We start from the raw sequence: 22,167 nt of genomic DNA, 5'->3' as shown, positions 1-22,167 counted from the left end.
CCTGAAAGGATGAAAGGCAAAGTTGGTCAAGACATTTAATATTAAGACCAGTAAAATCAAATAACAACAAAGCTAAACTCACATTCACTTTATCTCCCTGTTCTTCATCAAGATCAATGTAAGTACCACCTTTAATTGGTTGCAGCTCACTATCTTTGGAGTTTCTAGATGTGGTAGCTAGTGTGAAAATAGAACATCAATATATTTTTAATTAGTGGTAAATCATTCAAAAGTTCTGCATAAAATAACAATATATTTCTCTCAAACTATTTTAAATATGCTAGAAAAACCAACCCAAAATATATTGTTAAATATATTTTTTAAAATGTCTGACATACTACATACACACAATCTCTCTCTCTCTCTCCTTTTTCACACACACACAAAGAGTCAAGCAAGAGAACCTAAGTAATGTCAACTCACTCTGCTTTGATATGGAAACTTCTTGGATATTGGGCTCAGGGGTTGGATCATCCATATCTTTTGTTAAATCATCAGTTTCATCTTCGCGAGAAGGTTTCTTTTTACCAGAGGTCACTGCTTGTCCACGATTGCTGTAAAAATAACATTAAAATTGAAAAACTCTGAAATACTGATGTCAATACTAACTATCCAACAACTTCAAATATTAAACTCGACCAAGTAAATTACCTCTTTTTACGTCTCTTTTCAATGACCGGGGAAGGAGAACGTTTCCTCTTGCCCTTTTTGTCACCCCTTTTGTCCCTACGCTCAGAGTCCATGCTAGGATTAATCTGATGGAAAAAAACAAAAAATAACAAATGTAAATAAAATTTATAAATCAGAAAGATAGGAAAAGAAAGCCAAATTGAATGTAGCCTTTCTAACATGTAGAAATACAAGCCAAAAAAGGAGCTTCTCTACACAGCTGCTTAAATTTGCAGCAAAGTCTTTCTCAGACCACTTCTGTCTTTAAAGAGAATATATTCGATAATATAGTCTGGGTTATACTATATCAGTGAAAAAATAGACAGAATCATTATGGTTGAAATGCCTTTGAACAAGAGTCTGCTCTTTTCTTCATGCTTAACATTTTAAAAAAATTTTAGTTATGCTTCTTAGATACTACCAACACAGATATAGGCATGGCTGTTTGTTTACGAATTTTGCATCCCAAAAATCTGGTTAATCTAGATAGATAATCGAGTAACGTGCAAAATTCTTCTATATCTAAAATGTTATTACTGAATATTAGTTAATAACTCATTTCTTATGATGATGTTTAAACAAAATTTAAATAATTTTATATTTTGTTGTAGCTATTTGTAATCAGATTCACTTTGATACAAAAATTATGCAATAGATTTGGTTAAGAACCTTTTGTTAAATTGCATTCCAAAAATTACATTAATGTGTCAATGAATAATAAAGTGAGAGGTTTTTCATGAAACTAGTCTAAATTCAAGATTATTTTAGAATGTAACTGAAACACAGAAAGAGGAAATTTCAATTAGAAATATAGTAACGAAAGGCTTAAACAAAACATAATCCCTATTCTTGACATACAAGATGAATATTTTGATCAGTTAATACCCAAAGAATAAAGCTGTCATCATTTTGATGTTTATTTTCCATGCTGACATGGGTAAAACAGGGTAGTTGATAATAGTTCTTACATGATGAACAATTCAACACTAATGGTTTTCAAATATTTTTATGAAGAGAAAGAAATACATCATATTTGTATTCTATATATCTTTATAAGTTAAATGTATCTAGTATATTCCACATATCTTTATGCAGAGACAGAAATATAGTGATGTGTACATACAATAATGAAAAAACAGAAAAGGAACAAAGTTTAACAAATAAGGTATTAGCTTAATGCTTTAATGTTGTGGACATTGCTCCAAATATCTTTATAAGTAGAAATTTATCATTGGCTCCATATAGCTTTATGAAGGGGTAGAAATATATCTTGTGTGCTCCACATATTAACTTACATCATCCACAGTGAGTTTTACAATGTTGCGACGTCTTGACTTCCTAGTGTTGCTACCCTCCATCTAGAAAAAAAAAAGACATTTATTTACCACAATACAATATGTACTTCCTTAATATTTTTCTCAACAAAAAAATATAAAATATTTGAAAGTAGTCATGTCATAGCAAAGTAAAACAAGAAAAATAAGATATTATTTGAAAAGGAAAGCAAACTCCATAATTTATTGATACATTATAGGTATCAATATAAAACATTCATTTTCTTTTTCAAAATATGAAAAAATGCAGCATGTGAAAGACATCAATCTTCTTACCTCATCTTCATTCAGATAATCTTCTTCATTCATCCACTCATTGAATTCTTCAAGATCAAGAAGCCAGCGTGCATTAATCTAAAAGACAAATAGATATAAATAATTTCCTAAAATCAGTATTAGGTCAAACATAGAAATGGAAACACTGAAATCATTAACAGAATGTCAATAGATACAGACTACATTATCAAAAACAGCTTTGATGGTATATAAAGTATTCAATATATCTCAAACCAATAGTTCAGTGTAGAAACTGAACTAATACTGCTTTTATTAGTAGATTAGTCAGGTTAGGAATGATAGTATGCATGATCAACCTATGAGGTTGTGGGGATAATCATGATCATTGCAGCAGAAATCATTTCAAGATATTGAGTTGCCCTCAAACAAGAGACCTAGTCTAAATGTTTGGAAAAGAGTGTTGTATACTATTGCCACCTAAAAGCCAAACTGTCATTTTAAATAGCATGATAGATTTATATTTACCACCAAATTTCATGTGATGACATAAATCAAACTAGCTGAAGCTGTGATAGAAGAGACCCAATGTGTCTTGTAGTGGGACTGAATCTAGAATTACGACTGCAAAACAAACTTCTTCCCTGCACAGCAATACTGGCATCCATATAAGTATGAGAGATTTCAAAACATATTTTGCAATAAGCAAAATTTATTGTTCAATTTAAAAATCAAACTAAATTTCATAATTAAAACAGCTGAATAATTGTCAATAGTGTGAATCTCATATTCCTCAGCATCATCATTTTAGTCCACATTCCATGCTGACATGGGTTGAACATTCATCACAGTTTCAGTTAGCTTTTGTTCAGAGTCACTGCCTTTGCTTCTCCATTCTCATTTTTGTATGGTTTTTATACCCTCCTAACACCAACCAGTTTACAGAGTATAATGGATGCATTTTTTTTTTGAGGCACAAACACTAGAAAAGTTGTCATGTCCTCAATAAGAAAAGACTAAGGGTCTTCCTGATTAAACCGGGTCACAAGAACCCCTACTATTTCCATTCATTCAACCACCACTTCACAAAATGAACTAGTTGCACTTTATTGTGACACCTGAACTTGTGGAATTGCTTTATACCAAAATCGTCACTGCTCAATGTTGTCTATGTTTGCTCATGACAACATGACTATTAATGAGTAGAAGAGAGGGTGATTCCACAACAGACTGAGGTAAAAAAAAAAAAAAGGGGGGCGAAATGGAGAAAGAGAAATACTTCCATTCAATGCACATGTGTGAGAGAGAGAGGGGGGGGAGAGGGAGGGAGTGAGAGAGAGAGAGAGAGAGAGAGAGAGAGAGAAAGAGAGAGAGTGTGTGTGTGTGTGAAAAAGATGGAATAAGGGAGAAATAAAAAATAAGAAACAGAAAAATATAAGCACATACAACTTTACATGTATACATGCAATCTCAGGCCACAGATACTTACTTCCCAAGGACCGCTTGGACAATAGGGAGCTTCGGGGTCTTGTTCAATGTTGACTTCAGTCACCCAGGTATCATAGCTATAGAATATAAATTAGAAGAATGTTTCAAATAACACGATGTGATGAATAGCAGGAGATATGTGCATTTTATACACACTTGATGATATAGCCAAATGGTAAAGAAGTTAACTTCACAATTACAAGTAGGTTCAATCCTAATGCAAGGCATCTTACACAAGTGCTTTTTACCATAACTCAAAATTGATTCACATCTAATGTACCAATACTAGTAGTTTTTATAACTTACCTATCAGGGTAAAACCACCAGTGAACTATACAATGGCGATCTCTCTTCATTACTGGCCGGAACCACTCATCTGCAATTAAATATAGAATGTTTTGAAATAAAAATTGACGTTGAAAATGAATACTAAACAAGAATTATTTGTAGGATAAACAAGTCAGAAATAGTAATAGAAAACTAATATTTTTTATGAACAAAGTAGAAATGACTATATTTAACATCTTTTATGTACAGTGATTAAATAGATAGCATACTCTCACAGAGGTCACACAAGAGAACTTTTAACTCTGATGACAATCACTTCCTCTCTATATACAAAAGCTGGGCTAAATGGAGTGGCAACTCCACTGGCTTTGAACATAGAGATAAATCAGATATGGTGGAGTTGAAAGATGATGATGGTATACAAAACAGCAACTATTTCTAACCTTTGTTTTGATTTTTGTTTATTTGGACCCAAAATAATAGAAATCTATTGACAAGGAATTAATACTGATATGGAAGAATTTAAGACAAAAAACTAGAAAAAGACATATTCTAACTCACCATCCAAACCTGTATGGCCAGATAATGGATGTACAATGTGGGTGGCATCTTCAGGGTTATCACTTATAGCTCCTTGGTGCCTTTTGATAATGTCTTTCAATTTAGGTATAAGGCATTTATCAACCTCAGGTCGGATATATATGATGGGTAAAATCAGGCACTTATTCTGTACAAGTGATTTCTCAATTTGCATAAACATTTCAACATTTCTGTCAACGCGAGATGGTGACTGAAAGTCGAAGCGTCTCCTAAAAAGATAAAATATAATAAAACATTACATTGCATAGCAAACTTGTGTTTTACTGGGTTAAGGCAAAGAGAAATATTCAGACAGAACTATAATTCCAAATACAATGTAGACAATTATGAATTAACTACTAATATTTTAATATCAATGATATGAGATTTTATAAGCGCCAGTTTCAGATAATAAATAAAAACACTGACATGATCCATGTAATTCATATGGTGACTAGCCTCCATATGAAGTGGCTTCATCACTGGTCCTGTTTCTCTTTTCTGCCTCAAATGGAAGCCTATAATCTCTGCTAATCATTATCATAGTAGAAGTATCTAATAGTACACAATAGTACACGATACTGAAGTACCCAGCATACAACATTGAAACATCTAGTAACATATAATATCAAACTTATGGAAGACATTCAGATATTCTGGGAGATATTAAAGTTGCAAGTAAATTAAGTGGTGGAAGAGTGTAGTGAAATATCAATGACATAGCAGGGTACTTGGTGAAAAATAATGATGAGTAGCTGGTTAACTTCTTAAACAATAATTTAAAATAGCAATACACTTTAGTAACAAAATAATTCTGCAAAACAACTACTCCTTGGCAGCCTATCCCAAGAAAACTGCTCTTTGACAGTCAATCACAAACCAGTCATAAGATATCTTGTATTGTATTCTTTTTTGAAAACATTATCTGATAGAGATCTCAATAAGCTGGGTAGAGTGGATTTATCTATCCACTGTATGCAACTATTTTTTTTTTTTTTTTCAATCACACTGAAATTTTCATTCACAGAAATATCATAAACTAAATCTGTGCCTGCACATTCACTATTAAAAGTGTGTGTTTTTAACTGTATATGTATCTGCTCCTCTTGCACATACACACTTCTCTTTCCTACTGATATAATAAGGAACAAAATTCTCCTGTTTTGAAGGTTTCTGAGGACCATAAACATACTGGAAATTACTTTAGGTAAAAAGGCCTGTGCCTAAATATACATAACTTAAAGCATTTTAAAAACACAATGTACTGTTTTCATTAAAATCTAGGAACTGACTTTGAAGTTTAGTATAATAAATATTATTATTATTATTATTATTATTATTATTCCAGAAATTTTATTATCACAATATTATAAGTAAAACTGTGAGCTTTATAAAGATGTCCTTGTTTTCTATCATTATATAACAGTATTTCAAGACTTTTCTTCCTTGTTGTCCTATATAAAGTAACATAAAGTCTTTTACTCCTTCCCACTCTCAATTACTCTTTCTGTTTGCTGTAACTGTTAACTGTAATAAACACCTCATATTTCAACTCAATTTCCTTTTACTTCTCCAACTGTCACTCATTCATTATCTATTCGCTATTTGATAGCTTCCTACACTACTAATTATTATTATTATTATTTTATTAAGGCAGTGAAGTAGCAGAAGTATTAGCATGATGAACAAAATACTTAGTGCCAGTCAAGTACTGGGTTGATGTAAATGACTCCTGCTCCCCTCAAAAACTGCTGGCCCAGTACTAAAATTTGAAATCGTTATCATTACTACTACTACTGGCACCTGTGGAATTTCACATCCCATTTTGTGACACAGTATCTGTCATAAACATCTCCCCACTCCATAATAATATCCTGTCATTTCCATTTTAATTTTTTGATTAATTTCTAGGATATCTGGTCTATTCTCTTCAACTGAGTTTTCTCATTCTGGCTTCTGCAAAATATACTTAACATTCTTCATATTTTGCCTTCTTTCTTGATAAACAATTCTTACTCTTTGCCTACGAGCTTCAGCATTGTCATTCATCATGGCACCTAACACCATATCTTGCATTAATTTCATTTCTTTCCATATTCCTAGTTCTCTTCTTTTTATTCCTAATTCTTATGTCTTCTCTTTGCCTTTTCCCAAATCTTTCCCTGTATCTTCTCTGCCTCTCTCAATTCAATTCTCACTGTCATGCTCTATGATCAATGTCCACTGTAACACAAAAAATTCTGTTTCAGTAATAAAATAATTTAAGAAGCACTGAATATTGTATAGTTGGTAACACTCGTATCCAGAATATACTGTTAAACATCTTTTATGAAGAAAATCAGGAACACAGTTATTAGTACACAGATAGTTGGAAATATCCAGGACATACATTATACACATTTTATGAAGTAAGTAAAACACAGTCATTTCTATCTAAATAATAGAATAGATAGATGTTTAATCTTCACAACAATGACTTGCTCTAAGACAGGCATTACATCATTAGGTAAAAAGCAAGAGAGAGAGAAAGTCAAACAAACACTACTGGTACATGCACACTTACATATAAATGCTAATAGTGTGCACACATACACACATGCTCTCCACACACAGCTAATAGTCATGTGTGAGTGTGTGAGTGCATAAGCTAGTAGCATTCATTTGAATCTCTCTTGCTTTCTATTACACACACATACTTTTACCATCTCCTTGCCACAGTGTGGCAGATATTTTACACAACAAAAATCTATTGTTAACATTTCACTTTAATAGAACACACACACACACTCACACACAGTATAAATGCTAAGATAGTGAACAAATGCAAAAAGTAGTAATATGATATTTACCATCCTTGGTCACTTTTATATTTGTAAACAGCAGCAAAGATATGACACAGAGACCCACCTGGTTTAAAGTCAAGGAAACATTTCATCTGGAAAAAAAAGAGGAAATAAATATATATATATATATATATATATATATATATATACACACACACACATGCACTCACACATATATATCATCATCATTATTTTATGCATGCTTTCTATGCTGGGATAGATTTTATGGATTTCTATGGCTGGAAACCCTTCCAAATACCAACCATTTTACAGAGTATACTGGGTGATTTTTTCATGGCACCAGCACTACAGAGGTTGCCTTGCTATCAGCAAGACTAAAAAGCCCTCTCAATCTCTGTGCTGTCCTTCTATGATTGAATTAACAATCACTTAAAGAGTTCTGAATGCTTCTTGCAGCACCAACACTGTTATGTTTTGCAAAGCAAAAGAGAGCACTCTGTGATGAAAGAAACAGATTTATTGTAAAAGGATGGATACAGAGAGAATAAAAGAAAGAAGAGTGTAAAGTGAGACGAGAGGGGAAGGGGGAAACTAATCTCACAGGTTAGCGTGAAGAAGAAGGGGAGGGAACAGGAACAAAATAGGTTGAGTTAAATTAGGTAAGCCTAGTGAAGGGATTGGCCAGTCACACACTAACATATGTGCTGTAGTCTACAGTACTCAGTACATTCTGTAAAGTGGTGGTTGGCAACTGTACAGAGACAATATAATGTCCAGAGGACTCTTGAATCTTTTCAATGACACGACAACCTATCTAGTTCTAGTGTCACAATGCATACCATACACTCTGTAACATGGTTGTCATTAAGAAGTGCATCCAGCAATAGAAACCACACCAAAATGGAACATATGAGTAAAATAAGATCCTTGACTTGTGTAGGACTAGTAACTCAAATAAGTACTTGCTTAGACCATAATGACTTGTCCACTTTCCAAGAAGTGAACACAAAATGATGTAACTTAGTCATGGAAAATATCTAAGAACTGTTCTATAAAAATTAGTCAACTTCTAGTGAAGCAATGAGGTAGACTATATGATTGCTAGGAATAGCAGTCAACTCTCTTTCAAACTGCACCCTAATGGCCTTTAATAAAAGTAGTAAGCTATATTAGATAATAAATATTGGAATAAAAGCTGGCTCATGGTTGGAATGTCTTTGATCATAGGTCTACTCAATTAGGGGAGACCTAGGGCTACACAACTTATTTCTAGAAAATAACAATAAAACAGAATGCAAAATTTCTGACACCAGAATGATGTTAAGTATAAAATGATTTCCCATTAATATCGTCGTGTCAAGCAACTGCAACCATAAAACAGTAGTAGTTGTTGTTGTCATTTCAATACTTAAATCAATTGTTGAAAGTTAAGAAGATTTATTAAGTTCCTGATGAAGAACACCAACAGACAGTAACATAAAAATGTCTCCTCTTACTATGAAAACCACAAGAAACTGTTATCACCATATATTGCACTGAGATAAAAATTCTATTCTTTATTTGACAGTCACACAACAAATTGATGACCACAAGGCTGCAGAAAACAGAAGTTTGCTCCATTTAATTAGGTGTAGATACACCTTATGTTGCCAAGGTAATTATCATTATCCCAGAATAAAATCAGAGAAACAGGGTAATGTGGAGACATCTATACTAATAAAAGTGAACTTCTGTGCACCTGTCGACATAGCTTCCTGGCTTACAGACTCATCCCCCTGGAGTCTACTCCCACAAACAGCACATATTTGGAATAAGGATAACCCTGAGAGTGCTTCTATGCTACTCTGATCTACTGGCCTGCAGCACAAATTCAGACCACTTTACAAAACCCTTAATTCTAACACCCAGCAAAATGCAAGTTAAGAAGTATAACACTATTTAATATACTTTCTATTTAGTATATTTATTACCCTCTCTGATTTTACCCTTCATCCTTCTGTCGATTTAAATCATCTATCACTCTATTTGCTTTCAACCATACACTCCCTACACTTTTGCTACAAATCATATACGATACAATGTTTAAAATCAGGTAACGAACCTTACACTTTGTTCTTCCCCATCTTTCTTCAAATTTATCACTTTAATATTACACTCCTTTTCCGTCTTCTTTCTTTCATTCTCTCTACTTTTTTCTTCCTTTATTATTTGTACATATTTATTTATTCAGTAGTACCCATACCTAAATCTTTTTCTATTTCAAAAAGAACTTCTCTTGCTTAATAATTAGAATAAATAAGTAAAAAAAATATTTACAGGAAGTTTAGTGAGAGCTGGATTAACTTCTTGTTTACCAAATGCATCTTCTTGGAACTGCAGCAGCTGTATGACCAAATTGGAGAGATTCTTATTTGTTGGAGGATCTGCTTGAATAGACTGAAATAGAAAAGAATTTCATCAATCATGTGGATATTAAAAAAAAGGTATAATATAATTCCTAGCATTAGCAGCAGACTGTGTTTTCTGGAGAGGTAGAGTCAATTAAATCAAACCAAGTTTCATACTCTATTTTTTTGGAAAAATAGAAAGGTAAACTTGACCATAGTGGGATTTCAAGTCAAAACATATCTCCTAAGTAAATACTACAAGGCATTTTGTTTGATGGAGCTTGGTGCAGCCTCCTGGCTCACCAGTCCCCAGTCAAACCCATGCCAGCATGGAAAATGGACGTTAAATGATGATGATGATGATAAAAAGTACTATACACAGAAATTAGACATTTTGATCTAAACTTCCTTCTGTAAAAATAGTGACTCAACTTAGCAAATTAAACAGAATTTATAACAGACAAAGCAGAAACATTGGCATAATGAGTCACTGTTACTTTACTTGCTTAAGGCAGTCCATCTTGACAGATAATGACGTTGTCTTTGATCCTTAGGGGTTGTCTTGATGGCATTGGCAGGCCCTCTTGTGGCTGAAAAGGCCGATTCTGGAGGTACATGTTCGATTACACCGAGAGCAGCGAAGAGGGCTCTGACGAAGATGAGCTCATCTGGGATTTTGCTGACATTCCTTGAGCTGTCTCCGCTTTCCTTCGCGAAGTCTAGTCCACACATCCTCAAAATGCTGCAAACCAGTTTTGACCATACCCCTCCAAGTAGTATGGTCTGCGGCCACTGTTTCAAGTTCAACAGGGGGGATGTTGCAGAGCTTCAGGGATTTCATCAGATGATCTTTATATCACTTCTTTGGACCTCTGTGTGGTCAGTTACCCTCTGCTAACTCCCCCCAAAAGGACAATCTTGGGTATACGGTTTTCTGGCATCCTGATAACATGCCCCACCCAGTGCAGTTGCCATTCGAGGATCATGCATTCGATGCTGGTCAATTTCGCTCGTCTCAAGATCTGTGTATGTGGGATCTTGTCCTTCCAGGTCAGATGAAGAATGGACTGGAGACAGCGGATATGAAAGGATTCGAAGAGTTTGACATGACAATGATAAAGTGTCCAGGTTTCTGAGGCATACAGGAGCATGGAAACCACAACAGCACGATAAACCTCGATTTTCATGGAGAGATTCAGATCACGATTAAGGAAGACCCTATCCTTGAGACATCCAAAAGCGGAAGAGATGTGATTCTGAATTTCATGGTTAATTACCCCATTGCTTGAGATGATGCTACCCAAATAGGTGAATTTCACGGGGTTCTTTAGCTGGTTGTCTTGGATCAAAAGAGTCACAGGGGATGAACTATTTTTGGAGCGTTGAAGGATCTCTATTTTCTTGGTGTTGACCTGGAGTCCAGCCCAATGATAGGCGTTGCACAAAACAGCTAGGTTCTGCTGAAGGCTGGCTGATTCGTGGGCGAGAGCTTCACAGTCAATGGCATACTGTAATTCAAAGAGAGTGGTGAACTGAGTCATTGTTAGTGATTTTAGTCTCCTCAAGTTGAAGAGACTGCCATTGTGGCAATATCGAATTGTGATGCCATCTTCAGGGTTGAGGTTGTAAGGTCACAACCACAAGGAACACATTGAAGAGGACAGGGACACGGCCTTGAATGTTGAAGTAGTCAGACTGATCACCACCCAATGTCACACGTGCTTGCATGCCTTCAAGGAACTGGCATAGCATGGCAAGAAGCTTAGGAGGGCATCAATACCTCTGCAGAACATTCCATAGTAGTGGGCAGCTAATAGTATCAAAAGCCTCAGTTAGGTCAATAAAGTCAAATGAGGCACCACGCTGTTACTTTCAGTACTTCTCTAAAAGGAGGCAGGAGACAAAGATCATGTCGATAGTGCTACGGTTAGCTCTAAAACCGCATTGAGAAGTCGAGAGAGTAGGATGCGTACCAAGACCTTTCCTGCAACATCCAGGAGTGAAATACCTCTGCTGTTGTTGCAGTTTAAGCAATCTCCCTTCTTCTTGAAGATGGTGATTATGTCTGCGTGTTTCTAGCGTTGAGGGATCAAGACACTTTTCCAACAGTAGAGGATAATCTGATAAAGACACTGGACAAGAGTAGGACCATCATATTTATAGATCTCCCCCAACACACCATCTGATTCAGGTGATTTCCTGTTTTTTAAGTAGGAGAGAGCTGTACAGATTTCCACGAGTGAGGGTTCCGTATCCAGCTCAGGGAGATGAGGGAGCTCATCAATCAGTGTGGTGTCTGTAGGATTTATCTTGTTCAACAAGGAGCTGAAGTGTTCTGCTCATCTGTTACGGATACGGGTCTTTTCCTTGTCCGAGAGTGTTGCCGCCTGAAGATCATATCGAATTGATATGATTGGAGGACGGACCATACATGGATTTGGTTGCAGTGTAGAACTTGTGGTTCTTATTTTCATCCACAAAACATTGAGTTTCTGCAGCTTTGTTCTTCCACCAAGTGTTCTGAATCTGCCTAAGTCTGCTCTGGCATTCCAAGCGAAGATCTTTCCAATTCTGGAGGTGTGCATTGGACATAAAATAAGACAAGAGGAGCATTATAAAGCCATATTCCAAGGGGAGTCAGAAAAACCAGTAATAACTAAATTATTTGAGGAGAGCAAAGGAAAATGACTAACCTTTGTGCAATAAAGTCAAGATAATAAATCAGGCATATCACTGGTAAAATAACTGAATGAATCAATACATACACTGGCGCAAGTTCAATACCTGGGTTACTTATTCATACATATACATACGTGTGTTTGTGTGTACACACACTTTTTGAACTGTAACAAACTAGAAGTATTACAAGAAGCAGAATAACTAATAAACAATCTGCTATCGTGGACTTCATAAAGAATTCAGTTCCAAATTCTAAGAACATTACTGAATATAACAGGCACTTGAGTGCCAGAAGGTACAATGCTGAAATGTTATGACAACAAACAAGATAAAAACACTAATTTGAATATTAATGAATAACAAAAATCTTAAAGAATACATCTATTATTTCCTCCTGAGTAAGAGTTGCTTTGTTCTCTACAATATTGTTAATTTTACTCTAAAATATCTCGCTGAATACCCAAGATAATTGATTTTATGCTATATCATTCAGATGTAGCAGTCATTTCAGTATGAAACGACCTCATGAGTTCAAAGAATATGCTTCAAATTGTCTTTATCAAAAGTATTTGTTTGTGGTTGTCAAGCTATATTTAACAGACAGTAGAGTCATATAAACATCTTGAATAAAAATTAACTTTTATTTGGAAAATTTTTGTTCATAAATATTCTATACATCCTGGGAACTATAAGATAAGGGTGGAAATTACCCAAGATAGACAAAAAAGATATGTTGAAACCAGAAGAGCCTTATGTTCCTAACACTAGTTGAATAATAACCGAGTTATTTTACTAAATTCTTTTGTTATATTTAAAGTAATTGAAAGAAACACAAAGCATCTCAAAATAAATACAGTAATGAAAGGATTAACTAGTGCAGAATAGTCTCATTTCTTTGGGGTTCACCAGAGGTGGTTAACAACTTAGTACAAAAACATGCAGGGTCAATACTGCTCCTATTTTGGTGTGTGGTTCAGCATTTGTCTGAAGCAGGTGGAAATGAATTTAGGAATTTGTATATTGCTATTAGTCGTATCTTAAATTCTTATAATGTAAGATTGATGTCAGTGTTCCAGTGTATGTCAACAGGTTTTGTGACATGTGAGTTGCTTTTATTGCGCATAACTATTTTAGATGGAATAAAAGAGTGACAAATTACACTGTACAAAACCTAGATGTTTCAATTAAATTTTAAAACAACAATTATGTGGAGGGATTTAATAAAATGATTCAGTAAAAGGTTCTGATATAAGATTATAATGGAAGGCTTTTATTTATTTAAACAGGAGGTTGTAACAAAGAATCTCAAGTGGCCACAGGTAGATTCATATCGAAAGGTTTAACTTAAGGTAAACTTGAAATCATTAATCAACTAACTTGAATGTTTAATTACTTGTTTCTAACTAGTGCCCATATATTTCTCTTTACATAATAGAGGAACCTCTAATGATATCTGTATTTCCACTCAATATATTTAGTAAACTAAATATGACAAATCTTTAAAAATAAAAATACATGAAAATCATTGAAAGTGATATTTTTAAACAACAATATCATACATCTTCAGAGTTAGAAAGTATGGATTAAACAGCCCAAACTTGGACATAATTACACAGACAATTCATCTAAAGCAGTGGTTTTCAACCATCTTTTGCCTGTGGACCCCTCTCATTCCTATTGTACTCTACTGGACCTTCATAGATATTCGAAGTTTTAAAAAACCCCATTATATTTTTATAATTAAACATTATTAGGAATTGTATTAAAAAAAATTTTAATATTTTGTGTATTGTAGAAGTATAGCTGATTTATTGCACATAATTTTTAACAAGTAAATCTTATATGGACCCCAGTTAAGAACCACTGATCTAAAGACTATGCTATTATTTAAATCATTGATATATTACGATATTTCTCTTGTAACTGTTTCCAAGTGAAGCCCATATCATTGGTACCTCTTCCATATCAAAAGATAGATGCCGTAATTGCTACCAACGGTGAATACCAAGATAGAGAGTACTAGCAGAGATACCCGGCCTTACTCAGGATTAAAATGGCATAGATTTTTTTTGTTTTACTTGTTTCAGTCATGTGACTGTGGCCATGCTGGAGCACTGCCGTTGGTTGAAGAAATCAACCACAGGATTTATTCTTTGTAAGCCTAGTACTCATTCTGTAAGTGTCTTTTACCAAACCGCTAAGTTACGGGAATGTAAACACAGCAACATCAGTTGTCAAACAATGGTGGGGGTACAAACACAAGACACACATACACATATATACGACAGTGTTCTTTCAGTTTCCGAGTACGAAATCCACTCACAAGGTTTTGGTCAGCCTGAGGCTATAATAAGCATATATATATATATATATTATATATATAGTAGCTGACATACCCGGTAATTACCGGGAAAGCGGGCTTATCCCTTGGTTCCGTTCTCATAATTGTTTCGCTAATCCAGTAACAATACAAAGTATGTAGCCCTTAAAACTGTTTTTGTGTATTTATTAAGAATACCGAACTGTCTTACAAAGGATCTTGTTTTTAGGAATTCCCAATAAGCTATGAATACCCAAATTGTGAAGTCAGTTATGTATAACATGAAATTAATTACCCGATAGTAAGAATTCAAATGAAGTAGCCCCAAAAAGGGATTTAATACATTCCCAGAGTATATAGATTTTAGGAGGAAATACTAATAAGGTATGTACACTAAAATGTGAAACGTTACGTAATAACAGGCTTATCAGATATGAGATAATAACAATTCAAAGTAATTAAATGTGAAAAAAAGCTTTTGTGTGTTCCCTGAGAATATTACCCCAGCAGCGCTTGTGTTGGTATATTTGTGAATAAGTCACTAACTGAAATAAGTGGATCTATTGTTTAGGAGAATACTATTTACTTGTTTAAGCATTGTATTGGATAAGTTGAGAAAATAACTAAAATAGTTCAAATACCAAAAAGTAAGTATACTGAAAATGAATGGGTTACTTCCCTTGGTGGTTATTTCCAGGAGGGAATGAGTTATTTCCTTTGGAAGCTTAAAAATTTTACTCTCACCATTCACTCACGCCCAAATGTTATTCCTCCCAGTGTTAACCTAAACATTTCTTCGAAATCAATTTATACTTAAAACCTTCCCAGACACATAAGCAACATGTGTGTGAAGTTTAAGAAAAATCAGTCGAACCGTTTTGGAGCAAAACGAGGACATACCGATACACACACAGACATTTTCAGTTTTAATATGTAAGACGATGCCACTGAGTGTCTTACCAGCTGCAGATAGGAGTGCTATTTCATATTTCCATAATAAGATTTGTCTCCCTTTTGGAGAAGTACAGTGATATGGATATTCTTGAAATTCTGAGGTTCGGTTTCTTCTATCTAAGATGTTAAAGCTTTAGTGAATTCAAGATTATTACTTTTGATCAGTTTGACTAAGAAGTCTTCGCTTACTGCATGATTGTTTCTGAGTATGTGATAGATACTAATGACTTTACTTGCCACATTTTTATAAATAGGTTCCTGTTGTATCTGGTCAATGCTTATTGTTAGTATGGGTCTTTTTGTTAGAAATTTTCAGAAATATTCTGTCCATCATTTCTCTATCTCTGTGGTGCTCCAGATTCAATTGCCAATTCTTATCCTTGACAGGAGTTGTTTACATTTGACCTCAGTCTGTACACATTTTAAAACAGCTATGTAAGAGTTTAAGTGGCCATACTTATCAGTAACATTTGCAACACATTGGATTTGGTTCTGGCTTTCTCCATTTTCACATTAGCCTTCAAACTTAAGATTTTCATTGTAGGTATTTAGTCCTTAGATAAAGGAATAGTTCTAAAGTATTGATTCAGAAATTAAATACTGCATTGTTTTGAGAGAAGAGCAGGCAAATCACTTTGTTGCTTTAATCAAACCAATCTTGATTTTGGATTTATATCCCATTTCATTGGAAATAGCATACTTGATTCAGTCGGTCACAAGTTGTTGAAATGTGTGTTACCACATATTTCACATTTCAAAAGCTTTCTTGTTGCTGTCAGTGACCTGTCTTGTGTTTGTACAAATCATGATGTGATCTGTGATATTTGGCCCTTCCCCATCACAGTACAAGACAACATGTTTGATGTCTTCTTGAGAGGTGACAAAATTGATTTGACCAAAGGTTTCCACCAGGTGACCAACCATAAATCAAGCTGTCTGATGACACTATCTGTGATAGTGAGTTGTTTGATGTAGAGTCACAACAGTAGCAACTCAATATTGCTGCCATTTTACAGGTCATTTCTGTGAATAATTTTGGGTCATGTGCCTGAGTTTGAGCTATTTTGACACTGAAGTCATCAATCATTCATCTGCTGGGGTGGTGCGTATGATATAAAAGTGTCATGCCAACATCTGAACTATTTTCATCAACCTGAAAAAAAAACACATTCAGCACCATGAGGGCTGTTATGCAGAAGATGAGTGCATCTGCAGAGGCTTGTTAGGCAAAATGCACTATTACACAATAGTGCATGAGTTCCAACCTACAGTACCAGAGGAGCATGTGTCATTTCTAAACAATGGAGTGAGGCAATGAATCGTCAAAGCACCCACTTTTTCATACTATACTTGAAGCTTTTAAGTGCAACCAAGAAGACAACACTTTTATATGCCACAAGGATAGTAAGTTATTTAATATCAAATAACAGGAAACTAAAAATCAAAATGACCAGAGTGCACAAATTACTGTACACTGACATTGTCATTCATTCATCAAAGAACAACAGGTACACCTTCTTCTCAACTTACGACCACAAAAAATAAAGTATATATTATGTATTTTTCACACTATGTACAATAATTATGGATTAAACTTTTGTGTTTTATATTTTTATAACCCATCTGAGTGAAAATAGTGTCGAAAAATATAAATCCAACATATGACCAGTCAGTTGGAACGGAACTCAGTCTCAAGCTGAGAAGGTGTACTTGCTAATGAATTTAACAGAGTGACAATCAGCTGTAGCCTTTCAATTAACACCAATAAGATACAAGTTTATGGAACATCTCTTACTAGCCTGTTACCATACCAACCATTATTGTTAGGGATATCAGCTAAAATCCACTGAATATTACCAATACTAAGGAAGTTACATCTCAGACAGCATCTCAATATACAAATAAATAAAGAACGAATTGCAAATAACCAATTCAAACTTACAGTTTGCGACAAAAGCACATCTTTAACAATGCAGATCTCTTTATCAACAACAAATTGGACATATACAAAAGAGTGGTGATGTCTGCTCTCCTGCATTGCTATAAAAACTTCAACTTTTTCACCATTAAAGACTGAAGCACATATTAAGGAGCTAGTAACAGGACAGATTGAACAACAAACAGGCCCCTCCTGCATTTAAAGAGTGCATACATGGCAACCAAAATACATATGAGATAGGTGGGACACTGAACACATACCCAACACCTAACTCTCTGAGAAGTCTTTCATTGAGTTGCAAGTAGAAGCCCAATATCAGGGAGGTCAAAAGACATAATAGAAGTCAGTTCAGGCATATACTGAAACACTGCAAGATACCTCCTTCAGACCCCATGAGAACTGACACATGACCACATTGACATGTTCTACTCTAGCCAAGGGTGCAAAACTATATAAACACAGCAACAGAAACAAAACTGTTCATCACAGCCAAAAGCCATCAAGACCATGTTCTTGTTCCCACTTGTACAACAGCATAAGGATCCTGAATTGGTTTGCATACACACATGTAAACTCATTCCCAGATGACAACATTGAGAGGACCATAGTCAACAAAAACAGAAGGTTAAGAGGATGCATTAGCAATTAGACAAATTTCTATATATATATTGTACACATTTATTTTTAACCATATAAAATGTCACACAATTACTGTTTAGGAGTGGCTGTGTGGTAAGTAGCTTGCTTACCAACCACATGGTTCCGGGTTCAGCCCCACTGCATGGCACCTTGGGCAAGTGTCTTCTACTATAGCCTCGGGCCGACCAAAGCCTTGTGAGTGGATTTGGTAGACGGAAACTGAAAGAAGCCCGTTGTATATATGTGTGTGTGTATATATATATATATATATATATATATATGTGTGTGTGTGTGTTTGTGTTTGTCCCCCTAGCATTGCTTGACAACCGATGCTGGTGTGTTTATGTCCCCGTCACTTAGCGGTTCGGCAAAAGAGACTGATAGAATAAGTACTAGGCTTACAAAGAATAAATCCCGGGGTTGATTTGCTCGACTAAAGGTGGTGCTCCAGCATGGCCGCAGTCAAATGACTGAAACAAGTAAAGAGTAATAAGAAACCATACAAAATTTTAAAATAAGAGAAACCATGATTGTGGTTCATACATTAGTTTGTTCACACTAAAAATTACTCAGTTTAAAAAAAAGTATGTCCATCTGATCTAAGCTTGTATGCAGTTTGTTGACATGCTAGAAAAATCTGCCAAATCACCCTCAAATCACGTTCTTCCTCAAAAAAAAAAGAATAACATTAAATAGTCTTAGACATACTACAATGTTTGAATAAAAGACCAGAGATCTGTTGACTCAGGGCTGAGTTAGAGTTAAAAAACATCATTAATACTCATTGAATAAACCCAGATGGGAGATAACAAATTATTTTATACCTTAATTTACAGATTATATCGTGCTATAAGTCTGCAACCAATTTCAATTCCTAATGCTAAACTCGAAGAAATATGTAGGGATTTTGTGCTATTATTACAAATGTAATTTGAAATCCTAATTATTACATATCTCGATGATACTTCACAACATCCAATATTCCCGCTTCTAAAATAATCAGGTGCCTATATGAGAAACAATTAACAATCAACAAAGATCATAATAAGTCCTGATACATTGTCTGAAAATGATATGATGGTAATTGTAGGAACGCTTTAATTTGTTAGCTCAATCAGGGTTTAACGGGTGCTAAACAACACCACACAAATTCATATCTTAACTGCTTCCCCCGCCCACCAATGTTTTTTTTTTATATATAGATATTAGAATCTAATTTCAATTTTATTTTCTTCCTCTCAAGTGAAAGAGGCAACACCGAAACAACACATTCCTCTTCTTCCTACACAGACCAATTCATGTAAACTCAGGAACTTCATCTGGCCGACACATACCACTTTCCTTGAACTCAGCCTTTTCGTATTGTCAAAAATTAATCATTTTGAATTTTGCTCTCCAAAACCTAATGCCAATTAAAGGATATCAGAGAGGCAATTCCAAAGACACCAAAGATCCAGTGTTCAATAACGTGACGAGTAATGTACAAACTGCGTATTCGTAAAGCTGTTAAGTTTTATTATTATTATTATTATTATTATTATTATTATTATTATATTTTGAAAAGATTTTAAAATTAGTTTTATTGCCAACATAAACTGATTCAGTCGAGTTAAGTTACTTTAAAAACAATGCCGATATTATACATTTGTATAATATATATATATATATACATATACACACACACACAAACACACTGTTTCTACGGGGTAGAGAATAGCGCATGAATTGAAACGTGAATACACGCAATTTGAAATTTCAACAGAAAGCATTTGAGGAAATATATCTAATGGAAAGAGTATACCGCAAAATAGGTCACACGGATATATGATAGGGATGAAAGATGAATAATGGAAAAATTTAATGAAAACAAGTAAATTTGTAACCCTTATTCTAGCTGTACGGCGCTTTGCGATGATGATTCACACCTCTCACTCGCAATGTCTTTTTTTTTTTTTATTATTCCAATTAAAATTATAAGAATAATTTTATACTATCAATTTCTGCACGAATTAACAAATTATTGCCTGCAACTGAGCAAAGCAAATCCTAAGAGCAAGTGTTCGGCGATGCGACAGCAGTAATATTAAAGGTACACATGAGAAAAAGTTGGTGTATGCGGGAAACATGTCTGCCAAGTCGAACGGCGGAAGTGAAGCTTTGTCGTTGGTTCACGGTAGTTGCTGCTCCGTAGGATAATTACTATATTTAACGGTAACGAAATTAACTAATATAGGAAAATAATGAAATATATATGGAGAGCAGAGATAGAGTATGTGGCTACAGTAAATAGGGGAACAAAGATGAGTATATATAATGAACAGCTTTAATCAGCTTCAGTTTGCTCCATTAAGTGAGGGAGGGAGAGTTTTTTTTCCGTTTTTGTTTCATTCAAGATATAACAGACTGATAAAGCTATAGGTAAATGAATTCCACCAAATTTCTTAACTGCATAATGATATATTACTAAAAAAACTATTACTGAAAAGAAATATATTTCTGGGAGTTAACTTGACAAAAGCGCGACAAGATCCATATCGTTTGAAGCAAGGAGAAAGGTTCTGATTAATTTTACCCGATTTTCAGGTATTAAGCCAGTAAATTAATTAGATGAATGCTAGTACTTAGTAACTTATTAACAGAGTAATTGTAATTATGTAAAAATAATAATAATATAAAAACTAAAGAATGTGACACGATGCTGAGAGAAAAGAAAGGGGGGAGGAGGAGGAGTGTCGCTAGCATACAGATACTAAAGTGAGGTTATCTGTGCTGGCTCTGCTTCTAAATGCAAATCAGTTGCAACTTCTCGCATTTCACTTTCTTGCCAACATTTCCAGTCTTAACTTCAATTTCGTCTTAGCTCTTCGCTCATCAACTTTTATACACAATCATAGATCAAAAGCGAATATATTAATAAAACTGAATTATAAAATCAACAGTTTCATCGCCATTATCTGTGCAGTATGTTAGTAGCCAATAAATCGTAATGCACACATTAGAACGAAGTTTCAATATGCACATTACAACAGAAATATTTGACAATCAAACTTTAAAACATCTTAATCTGTTTTTATTAGGAAATTGAGGATATATATAAATATACACACTAACACTGATCAATATATCATTATTTTAAAAATAAGCAATAACAGTAAATGTTATACACATATTCAATAAATCGAAAATCGATTTTAAAATATGCAACTATGATTGTCAACTTTCATTTACATTTTGATGTAGGAACATTTCTCCATTTCAATCTGTTGGCTTTATGTGATTACTGACGACAATAGTGAAATAATGTACATAATATCTAAAAGTAAACAGCAATGTAATTAAATGGGAAAATATGTTATCAAACAAAGGGAGGGAGAAAACGACGTCAAGCCGGGTAGCGGAAAGGCAAATAGAAACATCATTTACATACATCAAAGGATCACAGTACGGAGGTGAAATGAAATGCTTACCTTCTTACAGTTCTTGTGTAACCATGTTCGAACAGAATCAAACATAGCAATAGTTTCAACAGACTCAAAAAACTTCACATTAGGCCCACCGTCTTTCTTCCGCTGGAGCGCCATCTTCTCTTCTCTACAGCGGACTGTTGAAGATGGCACTAGTTTTTCCAGCCGCCCATACGTATCTACATACATATGACTCATTTCTGCTGTCACTTGTATATTAGTTGCTGTTAGATCAACACAACAACTAAATCATTTTCTTTAACATATAGAATTTCTTCATTTTTCCGCTACTATCCACTGGTGTATAAAATAGAATAGTTCCTAGTCGTTCACTCGGCAGTATACGTATATATTCTTCCTGTTGTCAAAGTCTAAGTCTGTGTAATTAT

The 22,167-nt window shown here is 34.5% G+C and overlaps 1 protein-coding gene across 2 annotated transcripts in view; it reads right to left on the bottom strand.

Annotated features, from left to right (window-relative positions):
- The window catches only part of LOC106871460 (SWI/SNF complex subunit SMARCC1), a 43,578-nt gene extending 21,661 nt beyond the window's left edge, over positions 1-21,917 (bottom strand). For both annotated transcript variants that reach the window (XM_052968909.2, XM_052968910.2), the window contains exons 1-11: positions 21,782-21,917; positions 9,713-9,832; positions 7,442-7,527; positions 4,575-4,822; positions 4,032-4,101; positions 3,727-3,802; positions 2,280-2,357; positions 1,965-2,027; positions 652-755; positions 424-554; positions 83-177 (exon numbers count right to left, since the gene is read on the bottom strand). In XM_052968909.2, the coding sequence (XP_052824869.2) occupies positions 83-177; positions 424-554; positions 652-755; positions 1,965-2,027; positions 2,280-2,357; positions 3,727-3,802; positions 4,032-4,101; positions 4,575-4,822; positions 7,442-7,527; positions 9,713-9,832; positions 21,782-21,895 (1,185 nt within the window). In that variant the 5' untranslated portion in view covers positions 21,896-21,917. The remainder of the gene's footprint in view (positions 1-82; positions 178-423; positions 555-651; positions 756-1,964; positions 2,028-2,279; positions 2,358-3,726; positions 3,803-4,031; positions 4,102-4,574; positions 4,823-7,441; positions 7,528-9,712; positions 9,833-21,781) is intronic.
- Between the last annotated feature and the right edge of the window lie 250 nt (positions 21,918-22,167).

Source organism: Octopus bimaculoides, chromosome 6 (assembly GCF_046866305.1).
Source record: "Octopus bimaculoides isolate indiv1 chromosome 6, ASM4686630v1, whole genome shotgun sequence".
NCBI lineage: Eukaryota > Metazoa > Mollusca > Cephalopoda > Octopoda > Octopodidae > Octopus > Octopus bimaculoides.
The sequence above is the reverse complement of the archived record's forward strand: the minus strand, read 5'-3'. Positions and strand labels throughout refer to the sequence as shown.